The 19086-nt window shown below is 40.1% G+C and overlaps 3 protein-coding genes across 3 annotated transcripts; all 3 read right to left on the minus strand.

Annotated features, from left to right (window-relative positions):
* Window positions 1-1782: 1782 nt before the first annotated feature.
* LOC108080912 (sodium-independent sulfate anion transporter) lies at window positions 1783-8259 on the minus strand. The gene is made up of 6 exons (XM_017175816.3): window positions 8079-8259; window positions 4946-5697; window positions 3902-4122; window positions 3524-3845; window positions 3299-3460; window positions 1783-3174 (listed from the first exon to the last, which is right to left on the minus strand). Exons 2-6 carry the CDS (start codon window positions 5418-5420, stop codon window positions 2471-2473), a joined length of 1884 nt encoding a protein of 627 aa, XP_017031305.1. The 5' UTR covers window positions 5421-5697; window positions 8079-8259; the 3' UTR covers window positions 1783-2470.
* A 6165-nt stretch (window positions 8260-14424) lies between these two features.
* On the minus strand, window positions 14425-15802 carry LOC108080928 (uncharacterized). Its single transcript, XM_017175831.3, has 3 exons — window positions 15585-15802; window positions 14944-15371; window positions 14425-14881 (listed from the first exon to the last, which is right to left on the minus strand). The coding sequence occupies exons 1-3, from the start codon at window positions 15705-15707 to the stop codon at window positions 14800-14802; spliced, it is 633 nt and encodes a 210-aa protein (XP_017031320.1). The 5' UTR covers window positions 15708-15802; the 3' UTR covers window positions 14425-14799.
* A 1115-nt stretch (window positions 15803-16917) lies between these two features.
* On the minus strand, window positions 16918-18067 carry LOC108080978 (uncharacterized). The gene is made up of 3 exons (XM_017175904.3): window positions 17885-18067; window positions 17384-17829; window positions 16918-17148 (listed from the first exon to the last, which is right to left on the minus strand). The coding sequence occupies exons 1-3, from the start codon at window positions 18017-18019 to the stop codon at window positions 17049-17051; spliced, it is 681 nt and encodes a 226-aa protein (XP_017031393.1). The 5' UTR covers window positions 18020-18067; the 3' UTR covers window positions 16918-17048.
* Between the last annotated feature and the right edge of the window lie 1019 nt (window positions 18068-19086).

The raw sequence follows: 19086 nt of genomic DNA on the forward strand, positions 1-19086 counted from the left end.
ATATGTACACAAAATATTGATTACACTGGCATTCAAGAAAAAGATGCTTGCATAGCAAGGCAGTTATTATATATCCCATTTATATTGATTAGGAAAATCGATAAGTTATTATGATTATTTTTGGATTTTAAAGATTTTACTAAACACAAAGTATATACTTGTAATTGGTGGCAAGTCAGGCCTGAAATGCACAATAATCACGCTTTTTTTATTTTAAAAAGTGCATACTTTCAGTCTGTCCTAAAAATATAATCTTTGCTTTATATTAATAAGGATCACATAGCTTTGGATACCGGGTATCTTGCAGTCGATCACACTTTCCTACTTGTTCTGTTATGTATGCATTTCTAAATGCAATTTCTGAACTTACAAAAACTTTGATATTTCTTCATTTGTAAACAATTGTTTTGTTTATTAAAGCAAACATAAACGTCCATACAAAGAATACATTTTTTCTTTAACGTTTCTGCTCTTTAATTGGACAAAGATAATTATTTTTATTTAACAAAACCTGACTGGCTAAAGTAGGCACAAAGCAAATGATTTTCGTGCTGCCAACCGCATGTGAAAATAAATATTATTAGACTGCTCTACCATTATCCCTCTCCACCACCAAATTTGTATCTGGTTTGCCATTTTGCATTGAAAAATATGGGAGAAAAAAAAAATAGAAATTATTGCACATTTAGCAATAAACAGGCAGAAAAACAGGGAAGCAGAACAAATGTGGTTTAGCTTGTTTTGGCTTTGTATTTGTTTGTCATGGGGAGTAGTGATGATATCGGCCTGGTTGTGTCAACAGTATTCCTTTGACTACCATGGCCGCGAGTGGATGATACTGAACATGTTTGCGTTTTTGACAATTTGTGCATATATTTTTTTTTGTGGGTGAAAATTTGATTGCATGAACCGCAATTTGAATGATATTCGGCTTTTGCGGTTATTGCACATGAACGAACGAACGTGGTCGGGATATTAACGTTCTTGCGGTCATTGGTTTGGGCCATTAAGTGATTTAACCATCGGTTGGTTGATTACCGTATTAATTATAACTCCCCTGGAATTCTTATGCCGAAGGCCGAAATTCTCATTAGCCCAAGAATGCAGAAAATCGGAAGCCAAGCTGAAAAGCTTGGCAAATAAAGTCCATTGAAATAATTAACAGTCCGAGCCGTTTGCCGGGAAATTTGCATTGGCCTGGATTTGTATTTGCACCTGCTCCCGGACTCGGCCACCTTGCAAATCTGCATTCGGCCAACCGCACTCGCCAGCCGCTCTGGCCCTGAGCCCTCGGACAAGTTCCGGACAGCGTTTTAAATTTCATTAAATCTGCTCACTTCGTTTGCCAATGCAATCAACAACAGCTAAGACTCTGGAGGGGGAAGCACCGCATTTCATTTACACCGCCTCGAGTGCTTGAAATCTACTTAAGGGCCTGACTTGCTCTGCTTCTAGTTGCTCTGTCTAACTAGCTTTCTTCCATCTCTCTCTCCTTCGTTCCCGTTCTCTTTCTCTTAACCTTCTGTAATTAACTCGCCTCAACTCTGGATCTTATTGCATTTGTTTTAATGCTCTACAAGTGATAATTAATACAGAAACTACGTCAAGGGAGAATTTTAACATTTAGTTCATTAGAGCCTTTCAAATTAGAGCCTACGAAATTACAGACATTTAATTAGATAAATAAATTTGTTATAAACTGAAACGTGAAATTGCGTCACTGTACAATATTTCACCACACAATTAATTTTTAAGAAATATTTATAAAACATTTTAATATAATTATTTTATTCAATGTATTCATTTTATTCGCTTTAATTTGTACTTAACTTATTTCACTCTGGTTGAGGTTGTGCTTTCAAATATTTAAAATTTTCTCAATAAAAGAGTATCCCATTTTCGACCTGAACTAACTTAATTTTGCCTGGGCTTGTTTTTACTGCGTTTGATCCACTTTACGCTTGGATTTTAGTTTAATTTCTTGCAGTTTCTTTTTAGCTGTGTTTTCGTCCTTTTTCTATAGCGCACCTTGTTCTTTTTTCCTTCTTTTTGGTTAGAGAAGTTAGCTGTGCGCTTTCGCTTTTCCTCTAATTTCTTTTGCGCTATTTTTCAAAACGTTGTTTTTTTCTTATGCTCCAGCTGCTGCTGCTGCTGCCGCTTCTCCTCCTTGGCGCCCCGTTCTAAGTGAAAAAGTAAACAGAAATCCATTAGCTTGGCAATCATTGACGGCGTCGCCAGAGGCACCGCATCCTGCTGTCTCCCGCGCCCTCGCCCTTGCTCCGAGAGGTCAGTTGGGCTTGGGGATTGGGTGCGCGGGTGCAGGGTGATTTTATAAATTGCTGCCATCAAGGCATTTGTTCCACTTTTCCTTCACTTCCACTTCCACTTCCATTTCCATCCATCGACGACAATTTCTCGAACTAAACTTAAATAAATAACACAAACAGCTAACTAGGGGGCGAGGCTGTCCCTAATCGATGTCGATTTTATAGCCCAGATCGATGGAGGCCCTTATGTGCTCCTTCAGGTTGATGTAGCCATTGCGCAGCGACTCCTGGGTGAGGAACTCCTTCACCTTGCCCTCGCTCTCGCAAAACACCAGGTTGTCTGTGTGGTCGATCAACCGCTGCAGGTGCTCCGGGAATCTGAACAGGATTAGCAGGGTCGAGCTGGAGGCGTCTGCCTGGCGGCACAGATCGCTGGACAGCTTGGAAATGCCCTGGGCAGCGGTGTAGTCCATCCCGCTGATGCGCTGTCCATCGATCACCACCGTGATCTTGAAGTCCGCCTGCGTGCAGGCCTTGAGGACTCGCTCCCTCAGGTAGTTGATGGCTGGGAAGTAGATTCCGTTGCCTGGCGTCACCCGGATATACTGCATCTCCTCCAGCTGCTCGATCTTAACCCGGATCTCGGGTCGGGCCCACAGGAACAGCAGGTGTAGGGCGGTCACCACGATGCTCACAAACAGGCCCACCTCCACGCCGAACAGCACGGACACGCAGAAGCACAGCAACCAGGTGGCAAAATCGCGCTTCGAGTCGCGCCACAGCCGCAGTGGCAGCTTGAAGTCCAGCAGCGTGAATATGGAGCATATCAGGATGGCTGCCAGCGTGGCCTCCGGGATGTAGTTGAAGTACGGACTCAGGTAGCTCAGGGCCAGCAGCACGATGATGCCTGCAAGGAAAGAAAATTAAATATTTAATTTCGAGGATTCAGGATTAAATGTATGTCAATGAAACCCTTTTTTAATTATGAATTTCTTTTTTAAGGCTTATTGAGTTTTTCCATTGAAACTCACCCAAATACAGATTGGCCATGGGCGTCTTGAGGCCACAGGCAGTGCTGATGGCATACCGAGTAAAGGCTCCCGAGGATGGCATTGCCTGGACACAGGAGCCGAACATGTTGCAGAGCCCCACGGTAAGCAGTTCCTGATTTGTGTCCACCAAACCCTTGGGGGCTAAAAAATGATAGAGAGTTATTAAAGTTGGTGTTTTAATTTCTGTTTCACCACCATACTCACTCAGTTTTCCAATGGATATATTCGTGAGTATTCCAACTATGGGAATTACAATAATGCCCATATTCAGTTCCTTCAATACCTCCCAGAAACTATAGCTCCGCTCCGAAGTAACAATATCCAGGCTGGGCACTGTGAAATTCGGCAGAGTGGCCAAGGCATTTTTGCTGAGGGCATAAGGAACCTGACCACTGTTGTGTATCCAAATATAGGAGACAATGCCGGCAATAAGCACTATCAGGGTGTTTCTGGAGGTGGACAAGTAGCGACAGCAGATTCTCAGAACTTTGTTTCTGTTTTCATTGTGAGCCACGCGTTCCAACAACTACAAAAGATGTGAGATTAAATAATAATAATTTGAGGGATTAATTGAAAGCTTACCTCCAGTAACAGCAGGAAAACAATGGCACAAACGCCAACCGTAAGATCCGCCATATTTGATTCATCAATTCGAGAACTCAGCATTCCAACGGAGTTCATGAGACCAGCCACTAAGTACTTGATGCCCAAGAGTACTTTTAACTGAGATTCAATTACCAAAATGGCTGTGGCCGAGGAGAAGGCCTTGATTACTGGCATGGATATAAACTCAAAGATGAAACCTGGAAGAAAATGTATTAGTTTTAAATATGAGCTGTTCAAAAGCGATTCATAATAATAATAATAGCTTCAAACTCCATCCATACGTCCATTTACTTATCAATTACTGCCCCAAGGTAAACATAAACATAGGTGCCAATATTCCAGTCACTTCAATGACACCTGCCTTTGCACTCCCAAACCTCCCCCACAATCAATGTTATCTGAGATCTAGTCCAGTTCCGCATACAAAACCACAACACCGAATCTCCTCCGAAGAAGTGCTAATTGAGGCAAATGGTGCTAATCGCGGTCAAACCGCATAACAGTTATCACGCAGCACACTCAATTAGGTGCTTAAAGCGAGCTCTAAAGCGGATCTATTTCAATCCAATTGGCACCGCCCGAGTCCAAGTTCATGGGGGAAGTAACACATGTCGCACTTGAGTCAATTTAGCAATGAGATCACACGAAGCCCAGCTGATATGTGAAAGCTGGACACTAAGAGAATTTGCCGCAAATCTTCTTTGTGGAAATTTCTATTTATATTCAATATTATAACACTTTGTGGTTAATGTTGAAGACTGTTGTATCATATAATTTATCTTATTACTTCCTAGTAATTCTTTTTATGAAGCAATCGAGTTCTTCAGAAAAAAAACAGCTAGTTCTCCTGATAAAACTGTTAATGGAATATAAATATTGATTATCTTGAATTTATATAATTTATATTGTAATGATTAATAATTATTCCATGCCACTTCTACTTATCTTTTCCTGATGTAAGTAAATTACACCGAAGCCGATCTTAGTCACGCTTATTTCCTGCAGTGTATCTTGACTTACCCATTCGCAGCGTTCCCATGATGATCTGCACAATTCCACTGAGAAAGGTGAGCAGGAAGGCGAATTCTATGGGTCGCCCCACCGTGAATTGTACACTGACTAGGGCCACCAGGCTGGTGGGACCGATGATGACCTTGTCGATGGACCCGAACACCAGGTAAATCAGGGGTCCAATGAATGCCGAACAGAGACCATAGCGAGCCGGCAGACCGGCCAGCAGGGCGCAGGCCATGCTCTCCGGAATGATGGTGAGGCCAAGGGTGATGCCGGCGATGAAGTCATCGATTCCCCATTCGGTGGAGTACAGTGGCAGCCATTGGAAGACCGGGACATGGCGGTGCAGGCGGCGTTTCCACTTGCTGGCGGTCGGAGCCTTGCCAGCTTCACTCGCCGGCTTGCTGATGGCCCCCGGCAGAAGGGCCCGCGCCGTGGCTTTCTCCAGGGCCTCAGCCTCCGTCTCCAGTTGCGGGTACATGGATAAGGAGTTGGTGTTAGGTTGAAGGGTCTGGTTAGATGATTTAGTTAATCGCACGTCTGTGCGCCACAAATCGCAACTGTCGAATGATAGCACCGGCTGAGCTCATCCCACTGATAACGATCCGGAGATCGCAGATCGCGGACTGTAGATTGCTCGTCTCTTGTTTGCCTTACACATCAGAGCCTCAATTGACATTGTGACTGGTGGCTGCCGCCCGGGATCTCGCGCCTCGCTCGACTTACTCGCTCTCCGGCCGCTGGGTGTGTGTTTTGGGCTGTAATAAAACATATCTAGTTCAAACCCCCTTGTTTGATTGTTCAATTCCCTGCTCGTATCACATTTGACGCCACCTCAATTATCTCGGACCTGTTAATTGGATAATATCTTGATTAGACGCTGGAAAAATGTGCCAAAAAGTCTGTTCATCTGAGGTGTAACAATTGACGATATCGCCAGGTTTGTTAGCACTTGAATTATTTATTAGCCAAGTGGCTCAAAGGAACACTCATACGTATAACAAAAGATTCTTTAAAGAACAAAGAAGGAGGGAAATCTGTGAATGAATAACAATTACTCATAATAGAGTTTGTAATTATTTTTCTTTTTCCTTAGCCTAGACTTTATAGCAAATATTTTTATTTTTTACAATCTAATGGGAATAAGCTAATATTTAATCTCACAAAAAAAGTGCTAAATGGGCTAACAATTGACGATATCGCCAAGATTTTAACACGTGTATTTGGTATTGATCCGTGTATTTGGTATTGATCCAACCGGTTAAATGAAATCATTAAATAAAGTTTATAATAAAGGGTAAAAATGTTAGTATATACATTTTACTTACTTGCGGTTTATTATATCTTAAATTAATAATTTCTTAATTTTTAATTCATTATCTTCTGTTATTTAAATTAAATTGTACACCAAAAATAAATAATAATATACATATATAAATTACATTCTAAGAACGCTGGAATCACATTCTATTTCTCATTGGGTTGAACTCTTGGCACTTTATTTCAGAGCCCCATTAATTTTTATCTTCCAAACTTTTCTTTTAATTTTTGTATGTAAATATTTGCAGATTATTTTTTACTTTCACACTTGAAATGCTTGTTTCAACGCATTTGCCACACATGGCGGATGATTCATATTTGCTCTCCGTGACTTTTCCTTTTAATGTTATCACTCTGCTCCCAGTTTCCAGTTTCCAGAGTCCCCAGTTGTATATTTGTCTAGATGTTGAGTTATGCAAATGAAAGGGAAGTAAACTTTTTCGGAAAGTGAAGTGAGAAAAATTGTTATATGCAAATGTTTTCTTTTTTATGGAAAGAGCCAAGCGACATCAACAAATGGCAAGGCAAGGCAAATAAATGCCAGCATAATTTTAATGTAAATGAAAATTAAAAAGTTTGATTGACTTAGGCCTCTTCGAGGCAAGAATATTTTTAAACTGAAAAATAGCAAATGAATTACCTATGATATAATGCATTCTGATTTCATAATTACTGAGCTAAAATGTTTATAGAAAATCGAAAAACCCCTTTTCAAAACATATTCACTAATCGCAAAAATTTGAATTGCAAAGTCTGACGCTTGTAACTCTGACAATTTGAATTGTCTGCATGGAAAGGTTGTTACAAAACCAATCTGAACAAATCTGTTTTTAATCAGAGCCGGCCATTTGTGCCATGCGTGTCAGAATGTACAGATAAACTGTCTGGCATCCAGTATTTACCACTTACTCATTTGCCTTTTCCGTTACCGATTTGTTATGCAAACGATAGAAAAAGGATACTTTATATATGCGAACAATTAGCGCTAAATGCGTTTGCATAACGACTGCGTGAAAAGCTCTGAAGAGAGGGGGCGACTTTTGCTAGTCGTATTGCACCATTTGCACAAAATCAATTAAACGCAAATGGGAAACATGCTAGGAAAGCCCCAAATCAGTAACTCGAAACAGGCGGCAGGACTAATCGAATGTTATGGCAACAGACAGAATACAAGCGGATTTCAGACACTGAATCTATCCAAAGTTGATTTAGGTTTCACGTTTTTTGGATATGAGAATGGGTTGCCAAGTCCCTTATCCGTATACATTTATTTAAAGGCTTTAAGGTGTGCTTGATGAAGGGATCGGTCATAGATCTGAAAAGCTATTTAAACTGCTTTAGAGATACTCTTTTTAGTCTTTCTTTAAAATTTCAGCAGAATAAGAAAAAGAGTTTCAAAGGTGCATTTCCTTGGCACAATTTCTAAATTGCTTTCACTAAGCCAAGTGCTAAACGTTCTCACGTAGTTTCTGAACCAAGAATAACTATAACTAGCTTTGGCTAGAACTTTATAAAATTATGCACTTAAAGTTATTATTTGAGGCGATTATTGCGACTGCAACACGACCAGCAGAAGTGCAACAATGCACGATTGCACATTCAACGAGGAGTCCATATTTAAATGAAATTTTAAGTGCCTTGGCTGGTCTACAACCTACATGAAACCATCAAGTGCCAGCAGCTGTGCTCCCTGCCTCTCCATCCAGCCATTATTCCGCTCTCTTTCCCCTCACACTCCCGGCCAAGTTGATTATTATTTCCGAGCACACTTCGTTGTGGCATTATTATAATGACTGTTGCAGCAAAATTCACCACGCACCTGACTCGAATACAATGTTACCACTGGCGGCAGCAGGAGTTGGATGATTTTGAGTTGCCCGAAGTGTCCTGCCAGCTGTTGGCAGGCGTCCATTAGGCAAAAGCCAAGGGAAGACAAGCAAATACACAGAGGAAGGCAGACAGTCGACTGTCCGGTGGAGTTCTTAGACGGACTAAGCCGACATCAATGTCAGAATGTTTTCGCTTTTCCCTAATGAAATTTATAAGCCCTCAAGTGCATACACAGAAAGGTCAGCTGACGCTGGCCATGAAGTGGATCTAATTTAAAAGTACTTGAAGAGAATTATTATATATGTATGTATACATATTTCTTCTACTCTGTGGTGATTCATCTAACCCATTTCGGGGAATTTTGCCGATTGCTTATAGAGTTATCTGAGACCTCTCTAACATTTGATATGATATGTTGCCGGATGTCAGCGCTTAAAAAAAGTAGAAATTCCCCCGAAGCTGTAGTTATCGTAAGATACGGAAATGACGAATGTTAACCCAAGCCTTTTCTAATTAACACTTTTGAATACCTATTGTGTCAACATTTTACTTTAAGAAAGTGCCAACTGATCTAGTTGCTGAGACACTAACCATAAACCTTTGAAATTCACTTTTCTATCTCTATGATTAATATTTCTTATTCTTTATTCCACACTGGTAATCACGCTAAACACTCGATTCTTCTTCTTATTTCCCAATTCAGAAACAAAATCCATTAAAACTCAAATTACAATGAGTAGCTACTCGGCAACAATGCAAAAAGGAAAACCAAATATATATCAAATCTCTCCTCCTCAGCAAATATAATTAAAATTTTATCACGTTACGGCCAACACCTGGCGGAAAAAAATAAATAAGCAGCCGAGGAGATGAAAAAAGCGAAAGGAATCATAAAAATGAAATTCAAAACTCGAAATTAAACGAAATTTTATTATTAAATGCAGGCACATACATAAACATATATAAATTTTTATTGGAGGCGCGACGTGTGCGCGTCTCAAGTGCCTGGCTGTAATAATCCCGAGCAAATATTACGTATACGCAACGTGTGCGACTGTATGTCTAAGTTTGCTGCCAGAGTGCGTGCCTGTGTTTGTGCAGGAACAGAAAATATTATGGCTCCCACACGTAGCTGCCCTCCAAGGAATCGAAGTAGGCAAAGGCGCCTTTGATTTTTAGTTAGCGGCGTCAGCGGCAGCATTGCCGATTTTTGCCAATTTTGACAGCAACTCAGGCATTGTCGTCACCGACGCTGCCGCCGCATTATTTCCGCCACCTGCCACGCCCACCAGCCGAGCGGCTGGTGGTAGCATGGGCGGGCGTCGGGAATATTGAAAATTGCTCCGTGTCTCCGGGTGCGGGTTCTGGTCCTGCTGTTGGAGCAAACGTGCCATGGATTTCAAATGAAACGTGTCAGAGAAGTTAGAGTGAGTCAGAAAAATACTCATACGCCGCGTGAGCCTTGCACATTTTTACTTCTGCTATTTGTGCACTGAGAAATCTAGTCTATTAGTTTAAAAAGGTATAAGTTAGATGGTGTAAACTGAAATATTGAAAATATCTTAGCCAAAAGCTTCTGTATTAAACTCTTTCAGGGTTGTCAGAAGTTGATCTGAATCAGCGTCAAAGCTGAGTCGATCTAGTCAAGTCCTTTTTACCTCTTTAATATAATAAATATATAAAATACTTTCTTCACATTTTAGTTTCACTGTAATGTGTGTTTGGTTGTGCTTGTTTGGGTGTGTTTGCAACTCCGTTAGGCGTAATTTTAATGGCTCAAACACGCTGCACAAACACACACTGGCGCAAACTCGCACGGAAATCAAAGTGTATTTTAAGGGGGGGCTTCGAGGGTTTTTCAGGGGATTCCCGTGTAGGTGTTGTACCGGAAATTTAATTGTGTGCGTGCTGGCGCAGTCAAATTCGGTCGTCCTGTGTTCGTTCGCTTTCGCTGTTGCTTTGTTTGTAAACAGGTGTAAAAATAAAAACTAAGGCACTCCCAGGCCATTATTGTGTTTGCATTTTGTGTTATATTTTGCGTTTATTTTTATGATCATGTCGCTCGTTACGAATAATGCCTGTGCCAACAACAGGAAACCCACTCACATAGAGATGGAATGGATGGGGAAATCGACAGCGAAGGTTAGCCATCCGCAATGGATTTGCAGCAATTTGCGCCAACACTCTTCCTATACCCACTCCCCCGCATTGCTCCTGCTCCACCTGTAATTGGCATTTAAAATAATGGCTCTAGGATGGATGGAAGGAAGGTGTGCGCTCTTCTCCAGTTCGTTTTCTTTTACAGTTCGAGTTTTGCGGCTTTGGGGGCCAGAGTTGGGCCTTAATTAATTGCTTTAATTGCAGATGTGACGAGCTGTCAAAAGGGGATTCACACGTTTGCAGTTTATGGAAAAGTTGTGTAATGTATGTAGGGAAAGGTTAATGTCTGCCGAAAGTACACTCAAGACGAGGGAATCATTATCCATTAAGAGGGTAGGTGAGTTTTAGTGGCATCGGGAAAAGCCTTTTTGAATTAATGTAAAATAATGGGAATTAAGAGAACTTTAATTGGTTTAAATTTAAAGCTTTATCTTACCTGGCAGCCGGCACTAAGCTCGTTCCCTTTCATATTTCCTATATTAAGGTTCTACTATAACCTAATGAAATTCTAATCCGCAAGACACTTTCCCTGGAAGTGTAATTATCTTATGCATTAGCCTAAAGTCAACTAAAGACAAGACATAGTTCCATTACACAAAGGGCGAAGTTAATGCGGCATAAATTATGCAGAAATGTGAAGAGCAAGGGAGCAGCGTTCAAAGGGGGCAAAAATCATCAAAGTTCTTATGTATATATCTTTATGATAGCTCACGTTATGAATGAATCAACTTTTTTAATTAATTTACGTCTGTTTACAAATATTGTTTATTATTTGGAAAAGTTTTTGTTATCTTTTTCGTACTATGACAGTAATAATATCAGTCGCAGACTGTTTATCTTTATGAATTATTAGTATAATCATTATGACTTAAGATACGATCATTTCTATTTTGAAGAAATACGTAGATAACAAACCAACTGGTGGAATTTCTTGAATCCCTCCCGACTAAGCCACTGCTGTTGTCCATGAATATTTATGGGCGGTCGAGTAATAATGTCCAGACAAGCCGTACAAGTATCTCATAGATGGCAATTCGCTTTGGCCTACAACTGTTAATTGAATGTAAATGACTGAGGACCTCCATTCAATTACCCCCACCTGTGGCACCGCATAAACACATGCATGTACATATATACGCATATTGAGAAGTATTATCCGATGCCGGCTGGAAATCAAATCATGTTTTTGTTGCCAAGTTTTGGGAAATCTATGCAAATGCGAAAACGCTTAGGCGAAGGGCCAGAGATCAGCATAAATTTAGGTTTTCAGGAAGATGAGGCACTGAGAGAAATGTATGTATGTGTTTCTATAATTTTAAAATTTATTAGTTCATCATTTTTTACTGTATCAATAGTTAAACTCTTATTTTATAGCATCAGGTATACATATACTTAAATTTTAATAATAGTTAATACTAACTTCCAGTGTGCCTGAGTAGCTTAAGAGTAGCAACACTTGAGTGACGATTGCCACTGAGAAGTGCTTGAGACTCGAGTGCCGCAAACTTGGCTAAGACTTCAATTTATATGATAACATCGGTCTTCAGTGCCGCCACCCCTAAACAATTACACATCTACAGCTTGAAGGACCCAGACTTGGGCTTAGAAAATGTTCATTTCCCTCTCGACACCGAATAAAGATATGTCTGTACCTATACATGGGTAAAAACTTGTCTCACACCATTTGGTAAAATCATTAGCCCGTCGCACCTCCGAGGAGATTGGAATCCGTTGGCCAAATTGTATTGGCTTTGCTTTTGACTGAAATGTCAACGGCATGCGGCAGGGTCCTGAAGTCGATGGCCTGCAGTGACTGGGAAATTAATTAATAGTTTTGTCTGCTCAGCTCCATGGCATCTCGCCCAAAGGCCGTCCATGTTCCCGCTCTGAGCTTGGGCGTGTGGTTCTTGGCTTTCGGTTTCCTAAGCACTTTGAGTATATTGCAGGACGATTGCTATTAGCATTGATTGGAGGCGTCCTTTGTTTGTCTGGCATTTGACCAAAAGCCCTCAGTCCTGGACTTTGTTGCGGTCGGCTTTGGTCTGAGCTTGGTCCTGGATAAGGAACGTTAGATGATTAGCTAGTTGAGAGCGTATAATTATTGTCTGGCTGTGTTTGTGGGCGAATATTCATGCAAAGATATTCATGAAATCCTTTGCCCACTGAGGTGAAAGATTATTATGTTTTGGCTTGAAATGTATTTGGTTAACTAGGGAAATGCTGTAATGGGTAATACATAAAAAGACCCCTGGTTTGATAAGGAAATCGCAGTTTAAATGATTTTGATTAAGGCCAGAATATAGTCAGAATCTAAAATACAGAACTGATGGTGTATTTCACACGTCTGAATATTTTTCAGCTTCATAGGTAGATAAAGTTTTACGCAAATTTCGTAGATCCCTTTAGCCCGCAACTTTTTGGTTGAGCTTCCTTTATGTTGTCCTGGCAACAGATTTTACAGCTACTTAATCGATGTAAACTTGATTTGAAGAACAACAACGAACCCTGCAAACAATGAGTAGATTGTAAGCAAACAATGTAACCAAATTGTGCCAACAAATAAACATAAACAAACCCCTGAAAGAGGAGGTCAGGGGACAGGAGCCGCGGGTCAAGCAGCGCAACAAAAGAAATCGCAGGAGCAGGCGTCCTTCAAGTGGGCGACAGGCTTGGTGGGTGGGCTGGTGGTGTAAATGCCAAAGCCGAGAGTGTTCAGTGATTTAGTGGCCCTGTGTTTACATTCGTGTGGGTTTGTTTGCATCGGTATCTGGATGTGTGAGGGTGGGTTGATTGGGTTGAAGCCGAATAAATAAACAAGAAATCAGCAGCAGCAGCCAGCCAGAAGCCCGAAGCCCGATAAGTGTGTAAGAGGACGAAGCTCCCGAGGATTTTGTATCTGATTCGAGAGACTTGGCCAGCACTCCGAGTGTTTTCTTTTCGGAAGCGGGGTGGTAAACAAATCACAGCATCGAGTGTGTGCGTTAACTGAGTTGCCTTCCCCCGGCTTCGTGACTTGCTTTTCCCTGCTCTGACAATTAAGTGTCTGCCTGTAGTTTTTTCTGTTTTCTGTTCTCCTTGAAGGTGACAACTCTTCTGACATCTGACTAAAAGCGATATGAGAGGGGCAAGTGCAAGATAAAATTGTTTTGCCATGAATAGATTGAATTCCCTTTGAGTGAGTATCTCTATTTTCGGAATACAGTGCATTCAAATAAACTCTTTATATCCAGAATGATGGTTGGGAATTTTTGTTTATAAGAAAATTAAACCTAAAAAGTTTTTAATTCATTCATAGATATATTTCCCAAACTTGTAAGAGTATTTGTTGATAACAAAAACGGTCTTAAATTAATCTTTCTGTAAAACTTCCTCAATAAAAATTGATAAGCATAAATGTTGTAATATAATCATGGTCTAACTTCAACTTAGTGGTAAGGTTGTTTTATCTATTTGGCGCCGACATCATTATCAATAAAATGTCCGCGATCAGGAAGTACTTTTGTATATTTTCCCCCTTAATTTCCTATCTTATCAAATTTGTCTGGGAATCATTTATAATTGTTTACTAGTGTCATGCCATATTAATAAAACTCAAAAAGTTTTCCTTTATAAATAAGATATGATTATTTTAAGGGCATCAGTTGGTTCGTTTCTATCCCTATCTGTTCTGCCTTTGACAATGGAAGGTTTGTTATCAGAACGTTTCTACATAAGAGCTACACAAGTTTGTACTAAACTCAATGGAGTATTTGAGTTGCTTTTATGGAATAGAAAACACCTTTTATCTTGAATTTCCTCTAATAAAATTTAATGTTTTTACAGCTTTATATTACCAATAATGGTGGTGCCACCGCTTTTAAATCATTTTCTTATAACCCATTCGTGCTATTCCTTATCGCATAATGACCATCATTAGAACTTATAAACGAGAGAGATAAACCCATTGAAATCGGGGCAATCAGGGAGTGCACCTTAGCTCCAAGCAGAGTAATTAACATTTATAATACCTACGTCGATTGGCGAACTGAAGTGATTTGTCAATCAATTAATTAATCAGTGGCAGAACGTATCAAATATTTCTTTTTTTTTTTGCCTGTGAACACGCGGCCATTGATTGATTTATGAGTCGCTTGTTGGATATTAGCACTGATGGAAATAGACAAGAGCAGTGTGTGTGTGTGTTAACTGGTGGCGGAGTAGTATATTTTTTTATCGTTTACCCCTATCTTATCACGCATACCTTGTACAAGTTGCCGACAAATTAAAGCACTGATTGCACCAGCGCATTGAGACACATGATTCTGTCTGAGTAAGCCTTTATCGAAAATTGGGGGCTTTTTTATGGGTCCTCACCCACTTTGGTTTATTTTTATTTGACATCATCGCCATTGCCTTGGCTCGTTTTTCAGGGCGGGGAATGCAAAGCCAACTAAAAACTAAATAAAGATACTGACGCAATAACTTAGGCAAGTGTTTTGGTTTCGGCTATTTCCTGTCGGGTGGGCTAAGACACACAGGAATTGGCATCTTCTCTTCTTCGTGTTCGTTTTCTAGGCCTTGATCAGCAGCAGAGCAAGGGCCAGGAAGCCAGTGATCAGTGGCAGGTTCTGTGCCGCAGAGCTGGCATAGCAACTGTAAGAGTTCAAAATCACAGTTAGTAAGGGACTAGAATGGCATTCCTGGCTAAGACGTACCCAATATGCGTGACATTGTGGACGGTTCCGTTCACAAAGTTGCTGTAGTTCACGGAGGCATTGGCATTGACCTGCGGAATGAGGGAGGACGAGTAGTTGGCCCTGGCCAAAATGAAGCCAGCGCTGGTCGAGACGTTGCTGGCATCCGTGTAGCTGCAACCCAACAGGTAAGTGTCGGAGACCAGTTCCAGCAGCTTGATGGTCACAAAGCTCTCCCTCTGGCCGTCTGTGAAGCTGACGTTGTAGGAAGTTTTTCCGGACAGACTGATGTTGGCCTTCTCGTAGACATTCTGGTACAGGGACTGAGTGTTGGCCGAGTGGCTGACATTCACTAGCATGTTGGTGTTGTTCCAGAAGCCAATATTCACATCAATGCAGGACACATTCGAGGCTGGATTGCGGGCCACCTCTTGCCAATAGCCAGCGAACTAAAGAGCGGAGAAGAGTTATTATTCCGGGTTGAAGAAGTGAAAGAAATAATAAACCAAATATATTGCTAAACATTTTCAAGAAAACATTTAAAACAATAACTATTTAAAATAAACACTCATCCAAAAAATGGTAATTGCATTTAACTGCAAAAGTTGTAACTGTATTCCTTTTAGGTTTAGTATTTTTTATACAAATTTACATTCACTCACTTGTGTATTATTGAAATCTAGTCCGGTGGCATCAACACAGGACTTTGGCTGATTGCCGGTTTGGGCCAGAACAGCTGAAGCTGAAGCCAAGATGGCCAAACAAATCATCACACTTTTGCACATGATGTCACTGATTTTTTTTTTTTTTCGGAGATTTTTTAATTTGATTTCTTCCCGCTGCACGGTTCTGGGTCTACGAGTTTGGTTCGCTGCGAATGCGTCGTTCAACTGAACTCGATCCCCATCCGCCACTGCCTTTTATAGGCGCGTATCTTTTTCTCTGTATTTTCGCAGCCATTATCGATGCCTGCACATGTGGAGGCGCTGGGTTCTGTCAGTGATTTACGTATATCTGACGTCTGTTATCGTCCAGCATGACTAATCTCTCTGGCTTTAGCAATCAGTTCACTCTGTTGGTGGACTCGCCTCTTGTTCTTTTGCAATTGAAAACTCCCCCCCGGTCACACACAAACATTGTCTTACCTGCAGAGGCCTTTTCCAGGAAATGACTATTTTGGCCAAAAATAATTTGGCAAGGATTTGGCGACTTCTTATCTGTGCTTCGATTTTGACATTTAATTTTTACCACTATCTCTGCAATTAAATTAAACTTGGCAAAGATTCTTAGAAAGATAGGTCAGGGTTTTGATAAAACCAGTCCGAAATTTTAGAAGTTGTACTTAATTTTGTAACAATATAATTATTTCAAAATATATATAATGCACCAGACTTTTAAACCGATTTTCATGAGATAATTATAATTCAATTACGGGCGTAATATGTCATTATGGCTTTTGTTCTTTTATAAAACAAGTACGAATGTTTTCCTCTCACCTGTACTTGTACCTTTTCCCATTACTCATTCTTTGCCCTCAGCAAAGTAATAAACAGGGTAAATTTTGTTATCACTAGTTTTCTAGATACAAGGGGAAAATATAAAATTAATTGAAATCTTCCACATTACGTTTTATCTAAGGCTCTTGGTGATCTATCTTCCTATAGAAGAATATACATATAGGAACAAAACAAAACGTTCTACAATTCTGGATTAAATTGCTTTATCACTGCCAGACACTGAGTCACTATTGAAAGCCACACTGAAAGTAAGAAAAGGCAGCACAATATTCGAAACAAGCTCGATAAATGATAAAGAAACATTATTTTTAGTATTAATTGCAATCAATGTTTTAAACAAAGGGAAACGTAAGCCCAAGAAAAGATTAAGATACATTTGCTGAAGAGAAAAACAAAGTAAAGAATATTTATATATATATTTTTTAATTTTATTTATCAGACCTTGATAGTGTGGGGATAGAGAGAGAGAGAGAGAAAATATAAATGTAAGCATTTATTTATTACTGCAAAAATTACAAAAATCAATAGGAAATTTATTTTAATTTTACAAGATTTTTTGTTATTAGTATTCCTGAAAAAGGTTGTGTGTTGTTCCTTTCGAAGAATGAATTAAATTATCAGACGATCAGCACAGAGTCCAAGAACGAAGGCCACGGCAATCAATAGCAAAGAGATGATTGTGGATGGATTGGCTCCGGCGGCATAGCAACTGAAATGAAGGAAACTATAGTCATAAGAAAAACATAACGCTAAATAAGATAATAATCTTTCCATATATATATTTTTATTTGTTTTCCTATTTGCTGATAACTGGAGAAATATAGAAATGTACTTTATGGGTGCATAATTATTTTTTTATAATTGTAATAAACTTATAGTATCTATGGGAATTTCAAAATATTCATCAGACTCTCTTTTCCTATACTTATCTAAGCATTACTCACGTTTCACCCTGAGTTATCACTGCCATGGTGCCGTTTAAGAAGTTCACAAATTGGCTACTGGCATTACTTTCCAGCTTATTGAGAGTATCGGTGGTGGGTGTACGATCCCTGGTGAGGATAATGCCAAACGATGTCGAGTTATCAGTCTGATTTGTGTAGCCACAAATGAAGGTCACATCGGTGTAGTCGGTGTAAAGGATCTTAAACACTGTGTAGGGAGTGTAGCTGGGTGGATTCCAGTAGGTGAAGTTGTAGCCATCCGTAGAGTTATTAACGGTGATGGTGGCATTCATGGTTTGATTCACCCACGGATAATCGGGCGACACTCCGTAGGTGGTATCGATCCGGACTACATCATTGTCGGGATCAACCACCGTAACATTCACCTCGGTGCAGAAATCAATTCCGGCAGGCTGTCTGGCCACCTCCCACCAGATGCCAGAGAACTGAGAGGAAAATTGTTCAGTTAATCCTTGAGCATAACAGTGGATTTATACTCACCAGATCTATATCCACTGGGATGCTGTTGGTCTCATTGCAAGCCTGGAAAACGTCATCTTGGGCCTGGGCGGTCTGACTTCCTAAAAGACAAGCCAACAGGCAGAGCAGGCCTAGTGTCGGGATTTTTGGTGCCATTATTCCAAACGGGTTGCTTGTGACACGGCCTCAGATCAAGAACTGAGGTGGCCAACAGGCCACGGTTGCTCATCAAGTGTATAATTATGCGACATAAGGCAATAATCGATCAAATTATATCTAATGAGGGAGTGCGGTGTTCACATGATGATAAATATTGCTGTCCAGGGTTGGTCAATATGCACAGGTTGGAAATGATAAGAATACTCTTTTCTTTTTATCCGAACCGTATGACTTTATCTATGAAGTGCCCCTGAGAATTTCATATATTTCACTTTAGCTTATCTGAAATGAAGAAACAAATTATGTTAAAATAATTCGTAATAATTATATAACAAGACAGAGACTGAACCTTGAAAAGCCGAAGTTTTTATGCTTTAGAAGGAGACTGAATTTTAAATCGATTATAGTTAAGCATAGCCTTTTGGATTTTTCTGTTATAATTTGTATTAGTTAAACAAATTATTTAAGATTAAAAATTAAAATTTGTTAAATATTTAATAATAATTAAATTAAATAATAATTTCAAAATCCACAAAATATCCTCTCAGTATCTGTAGGGCCTTCCTGTTCCAATGAAGTCCCATGATTTGTGGCTTTTTTAGTAAACTGACTTAAGGGCTCTCCTTGCCCACTGCAATTGCAAAAAGCATTGGGGAAAAACGCAACGCAAATGCATATTGTATATCATGTGTCTGCGACTGATAGATAACCGATAAGACCTTCGCTACATTTCTATCGCCTCTCAAGTGCTTGGCAAACACTGTCCAGATCAACGGTACTCGCCCGAGTTTCCGGTCACTGTTCAACACTGACCCACAATATCGAAAACACAGCGCAGAAAAACAAATATGCACAAGCTGGCCTACTTTAAGTTTTCACAAGAAAACTTTCAGCATTTGAATGAAACATGCCCAGAGATAAGATACTAGGCTCCAAGCCACTTCGAACAGTGTTGAGTAGCGCCATGTCCTGGGTGGGGATATGTGTGCGCTAAGCTCCAGCGATTATGTTAACGGCTCCGTGTCCTCGACTTGTCTTCGACGTGTCTTGTAAGCTCTCAAACG

Source organism: Drosophila kikkawai, chromosome 3R, assembly GCF_030179895.1.
Source record: "Drosophila kikkawai strain 14028-0561.14 chromosome 3R, DkikHiC1v2, whole genome shotgun sequence".
NCBI classification, from domain to species: Eukaryota; Metazoa; Arthropoda; class Insecta; order Diptera; family Drosophilidae; genus Drosophila; species Drosophila kikkawai.

Coding starts and splice junctions, on each gene's coding strand:
- LOC108080928 (XM_017175831.3), bottom strand. CDS start 15,707: ATGTGCAAAAGTGTGATGATTTGTTTGGCCATCTTGGCTTCAGCTTCA. Junction 15,372..15,584: donor TAGATTTCAATAATACACAA/GTGAGTGAATGT, acceptor TCCGCTCTTTAG/TTCGCTGGCTATTGGCAAGA. Junction 14,882..14,943: donor CACAATGTCACGCATATTGG/GTACGTCTTAGC, acceptor GAACTCTTACAG/TTGCTATGCCAGCTCTGCGG.
- LOC108080978 (XM_017175904.3), bottom strand. CDS start 18,019: ATGGCACCAAAAATCCCGACACTAGGCCTGCTCTGCCTGTTGGCTTGT. Junction 17,830..17,884: donor TCCCAGTGGATATAGATCTG/GTGAGTATAAAT, acceptor TTTTCCTCTCAG/TTCTCTGGCATCTGGTGGGA. Junction 17,149..17,383: donor GTGATAACTCAGGGTGAAAC/GTGAGTAATGCT, acceptor CCTTCATTTCAG/TTGCTATGCCGCCGGAGCCA.
- LOC108080912 (XM_017175816.3), bottom strand. CDS start 5,420: ATGTACCCGCAACTGGAGACGGAGGCTGAGGCCCTGGAGAAAGCCACG. Junction 4,123..4,945: donor CATGGGAACGCTGCGAATGG/GTAAGTCAAGAT, acceptor ATTTTCTTCCAG/GTTTCATCTTTGAGTTTATA. Junction 3,461..3,523: donor TATATCCATTGGAAAACTGA/GTGAGTATGGTG, acceptor ATCATTTTTTAG/CCCCCAAGGGTTTGGTGGAC.